This window comes from Anguilla anguilla, chromosome 7, assembly GCF_013347855.1.
Source record: "Anguilla anguilla isolate fAngAng1 chromosome 7, fAngAng1.pri, whole genome shotgun sequence".
NCBI classification, from domain to species: Eukaryota; Metazoa; Chordata; class Actinopteri; order Anguilliformes; family Anguillidae; genus Anguilla; species Anguilla anguilla.
In genome coordinates, this window is record NC_049207.1 from 55,559,937 (window position 1) to 55,564,936 (window position 5,000).

The 5,000-nt window shown below is 49.6% G+C and overlaps 1 protein-coding gene across 1 annotated transcript in view; it reads left to right on the forward strand.

The window, feature by feature from the left end:
• The window catches only part of LOC118231057 (coiled-coil domain-containing protein 171-like), a 70,273-nt gene that overhangs the window by 21,679 nt on the left and 43,594 nt on the right, over positions 1-5,000 (forward strand). Inside the window, 3 exon segments of the mRNA XM_035424493.1 lie at positions 1-54; positions 1,508-2,000; positions 2,123-2,239. The exon segment at positions 1-54 is cut by the window's left edge and continues 135 nt beyond it. Of these exon segments, the coding sequence (XP_035280384.1) occupies positions 1-54; positions 1,508-2,000; positions 2,123-2,239 (664 nt within the window).

Here is a 5,000-nt window from a genome sequence, read left to right on the forward strand (position 1 = left end):
GAGCTGGAGGAGCACTACGCCAGTCTGAGCGCAGAGGTGCAGGCCAGAGCACAGGTACAGGCCTGAGCACAGGTACCCTGAGCACAGGTACAGGCCAGAGCACAGGTACCCTGTGCACAGGTACAGGCCCAAGCATAGGTACCCTGAGCACAGGTACAGGCCAGGGCACAGGTACCAGGAGTGTTTCTATAGCCTGAACACAGATATCCTAAGCACAGGTACCAGGAGCACAGGTACCAGGAGCGTGGCCCATTCACCTGGACGCAACGCGAATACCGATATCGTAGCTCTTTGTTGTGCATTTTTACATGTTAAGCACATGTTAAGGGACACTGTGTCCGGCTTGGCTTAATACTGAAATTCAAGGAAAAAGTATTGAGTTATTTTTAGCTGTCAAGCTGGTTTTTAATTTTAAATTCTTAAACACGGTAACACATGAGACTTGTGTATCCGGCTGCATGTGTCCACGGACTGTCAGAGCTTCAGTAAGTCAGCCCCGATGTTGAAGGGTCCCTGTTTAAAAGGTTTTGGTGGTGACAGTGATTCTTGCTCTTATTTGAGATTGAAGTGGAGAGGTGGGGGCCCAGAGGACAGGTTGCTTTGGCGATGGTGTAACCACCACCCCCCCCCACCCCCCAGGCGGGAGGGAAGGGATTAGCGAAGCTGCAACCCGACGCTCCTGAAATGGCACTTCCTGTGGACGTTACGCAGCCACTCACTCAAAGACATCGCCAGGTCTATTAAATCCGCACCCTGCTCGCTCTCTCTGTCGGGTCAGTGAAAATTCGGTTTAGAACACATTTGCCCTGGGACTGTAACCGTATCCAGGATACGCGGGCGTGTCGGTCCTGTGGAATGCACGCTGGAGTCGGGGAAGCTGATAGCGTAAAATAAGAGACAAAAATAAGAGGCTAAGAAGTGCTAAATAGATTAACTTTATTTGTAAAAAGTTACATTAAGTCGCTTGAAAGGTTTTCCCTGAATGTGTTTGTTTTTTTTCCCGGGCCTGCACCGCTATTAATAGCATAATAGCGTATTTTTGCGGATTGAATTCGGGTGCGTTGGGCGTGTGTCTCTAATCTCTAACGTGCCCATCATACATTTTTAATACTAGGTTGTGTGTGTGTTCACTGATGGAAGTATGATGAGATGGTGTTTGTCCAGGCTACTTTATGATAATTAGTGTCCGTGTGTCTTCATATTAGAGCTTTTATCCAGGGTCTTAGATTTACCACTGAGGGGGTGTAGGCCAGAGATGTTCACCTGATGGCCCTTCCGTGACACAGCACCGGTCCTTCAACCATTTAGAGAGGAATTTATACACATGATTCAGAATCAGAATTGAATTATAACCAGGTCATACATTCATACATTATTTCATATATTTTTAGGCCCCAGGAAGAAGCTCTTGAAGAGCCTAGGTGTTGGTCTTAATGTTTATTAATGAGCTGTGTGCTGTTGAGGTTGATGATGCAGTTGGGGCTGTGTGGGGATCCTGTGCCGGCAGAGGTGGCAGAGCGCGGCAGAGCAGGCCCAGGAGAAGGCCGACAGCCTGGAGAAGAGCCGGGCGGAGGCGGCGCAGGACCTGGCTCGCCTGCAGAACCTGGTGCCCCAGACGCGGCGGGAGCGGGGCACCCTGCTGGCGGCGTGTGCCCTGCTGGCGGGCGCCCTGTGCCCGCTGTACTGGCAGCTCTGCTCCCTCGCCCGTCAGAAGGCCCTGCTGCAGAGGCAGCTGGGCGCCAGCCGGGCGCTGGAGGGCGAGATCCTGGCCCTGGTGAGTGCCCTCACAGCGGAGGGTGAGCGCGGGGGGGCGCGGCCGGGGGCCAGGGCGGGGGGCGCCCGCGCCTTCCGGAGGTGCGCCATCGCCGTGATGGCGGCCGGACGCTTCCACCGGCTCGGGCAGCGCTCCCAGATCCTCTTCAGCCTGGAGCAGGGGCGCGGCGACCTCCCCGCGCTGTCCGTCTGCACCGCGGAGAGCAGGGATCCAGCAGGGGGCAGCGGTAAGCAGGCCCGCGCAGGGGGGCGCCTGGGGATTAGAACCTGCTGGGGAGAGGGGGGACAGGGTAGAACCGGCTGCTACTCTGTTCGGGTTTTGAGCTCTCTCTCTCTCTGGCTCCCCCAGGGCAGGACAGGGGCGAGCGTCACACCAGTCTGGCTCTCCGCTGGTTCCAGAGCAGAGCGCTGCTGGATCTGGTCCTCAGCACCGTCGGGGAGCTCCAGGAGCTGGTGGCTAAAGAAGGTGAGTGGTCTGCCAGTGTCAATATAAACTATAATGACCAACGGTCAGCATTCAAATGGCTTACTATGAATTGGGCTGGATTTCAAACTGACATTTAATGTCAACATTTGATTTCAAAAATGTATGGCTGGTCATATTTTGTCACTTCACCTCCTTGCCGGAGTCGGCTCTGTTGATTTGGCGTAACTCAGATGAGCGCGTAGCGAGCGCTCGCCTCCCTTACGTGTGATGTCAGCCGCAGTTCGCGAGTCGAGCTCACACAGACACGAGTGGGAGGAAGGCTCCATACTCGCAGGTCCCTGATTCACCAGCAGGGGTCGCTATTCCGTGATGAGCTGCCGTCAGCCTGTTCCACCCTCCTTCCCCCGGGTGGCGCTAGAGCTGAGCGTGAATCGCTGTACAGGGCTGCTGCTCACAGCAAGCACAGGCGTGCTCCGGGTTCGACAGCAGACCACAGGACGTTTCCACGCTCTGAAACATCACCATGACAATAGGATGAGGCACGTTTCTTTTCACACAAGCAGGTGCAGTCGATTAAACATGTTTTTAAAAAGCCTGTAACTCTGCATACTAGTGGTTAGTAAAGAAAGTGGCTTTATTACCAGTGACAGGCTTTTCCTGAATGTATATGGAGCTGTCAGTTGCCTTTTCTCACTGAAACCTCAAACCGAATGCAAAACTGTTCACTTCAGGATTCTCTGTTTCAATAGCAGTTCTTCCATCTTAACATGACTGCTGAAACGCACATGGCCACATCGCCCCTGTTCATACATGTAGACATTTCTGTTTGACTTTGTTTAGTTTTGATGATGGCGAACCATTATCCCAGTGGCCACATTCATAAGTCACAGGAATTAAAAGTGGTCCACGAATCAACAATGGAAAAGCTAAACATGGCAGAACAAAATCTGGAGGGGAGAAAGAAAAAAAAAGTTGTGAAACTTCAGTCTCTTGGGTGATGTTAATTTACCTTTTCGGACAATTAAATTATATACAGGCGGTGTTGTCTGAGTCGGCTACCTGGACTCTACAGAGCTATACTCTTACCTTTATTCTGCCCACTGCCAGACAAGTATGTGCATTTCATTTGGGATTGAAAGACTGAGAGTTTTAACCGTTTTACTGATAAAAATCCATTTTAAGTCATTTTAGCTTTTTACCTTCCCCCCCCGTCCTTATGGACTTCTGCACCCTCGTACTGATTCTGGGTTTCGGACCTGAAAACGGCTCGGATTGAATGTTTTGAGCTTCTCGCTGCCCCCGGGGGCGATGCTAGAGAGAAAAATCTTTATCACGAGTGAGTGCATAAAACCTTTTCCGTGCGGGATCAACGTTGTGTCTCCTGCGATCGGGATCCTTACCTTGAGCAGAAGTACCCCGTGATGTCTCGAGGGAAAGGCTTCACATCCAGGAGGAGCAGGGTTCAAATGTCAGGAGAACGCCTTCCTTTTCACACGCTGCTCCTTCTCCATAAATATGTTGTTCACGTTGTTTTTAAAGTTGCTCCCTTAAGGAAAAAAAGCTACGTTCTCTCTGGATATTCTGCAAATCCCTCGGAGTAAAGCTCCCTGTCTTCTGTCCTGATTAATATTTGTTTCCTGTCTGTTACTCTGTGCAGTTTAAGATCCTTTTCACAATAGATGGCTTGTGATGAAGACTGTATTGCTAAGTGATTGAGAAATGGGTGTGTTTCTCTCCACGTTCTCTCAGAAGGTCAAATGTAACCCACCATAGACTCTTGGACCTTTGATTGTTGGGTTGGGGGGGGTGTTGGGAGGAGCATAATTTCGTCAAAAGCTGTGGCTATATCCAGGTCTGCATGTATTTCTGAAGTGTCGGCATACCCACTTGTGACAGAATAGCAAGTTATAGCTGTGTGTATTTCAGGAAGCTATCTGCTGTGTTTACACACGTGAATGTTAGATCTTAAGCTTGCTCCGTTTGATAAATAGCACAGGGCAGGGGTTCAGCCCATATATGCATCATTTCAAACAGAATCTGGCCACCAGGAAGAAGCGGTTGAATAAGCTCGTCTAAGAAGCTTTGTCATACGAGCCCAGTTGTGCGGGCCCAGTCATGCAGGTCCAGTCATGCAGGTCCAGTCATGCAGGTCCAGTCGTGCAGGTCCAGTCATGCAGGCCCAGTCGTGCAGGTCCAGTCATGCAGGCCCAATCGTCCAGGTCCAGTCATGCAGGCCCAGTTGTGCAGGTCTAGTCGTGCAGGTCCAGTCATGCAGGTCCAGTCGTGCAGGCCCAGTCGCGAGGCGTTTCAAACTGAGCTGTAGAGCTTCATGGGATATTTTTTTATATTTCTGGTCTTTAAATTTCAATGTTTATTCATGTCTTCCAGTTGAGTGGTTGTGGTTTTTTGAAAATATTTGCAGTTTTTACCTCATACAAATTGAATCCTTCAAATGGTTTCCTATAGTTTGACCCATATTATATGTTTTGACCCATATTGAAATACAAGTATATGCAGGGAAAAACATAATGCTTGCTGCAGTTCTGAGGTTTAAAATTACAATAATGCAGTCTTTGTTTCCCTGTATTCCAGCTAATCATTAAAGTGTCCGACTCAACTGATTATAACTGAGAAAGGAAAGGCATCAGATTCAAGGGTATTTTTTAGATGAGGCGGGTCTCAAAATTCAAGAAAATACATGTTACGTGGTTTCAATCAACTAAGGATGTGAAATTTATCTGAAATGAGTGCGGTATAATTCGGCTGCTTCCACAGTAATGGCTTTAGTGTGAAGCATTTT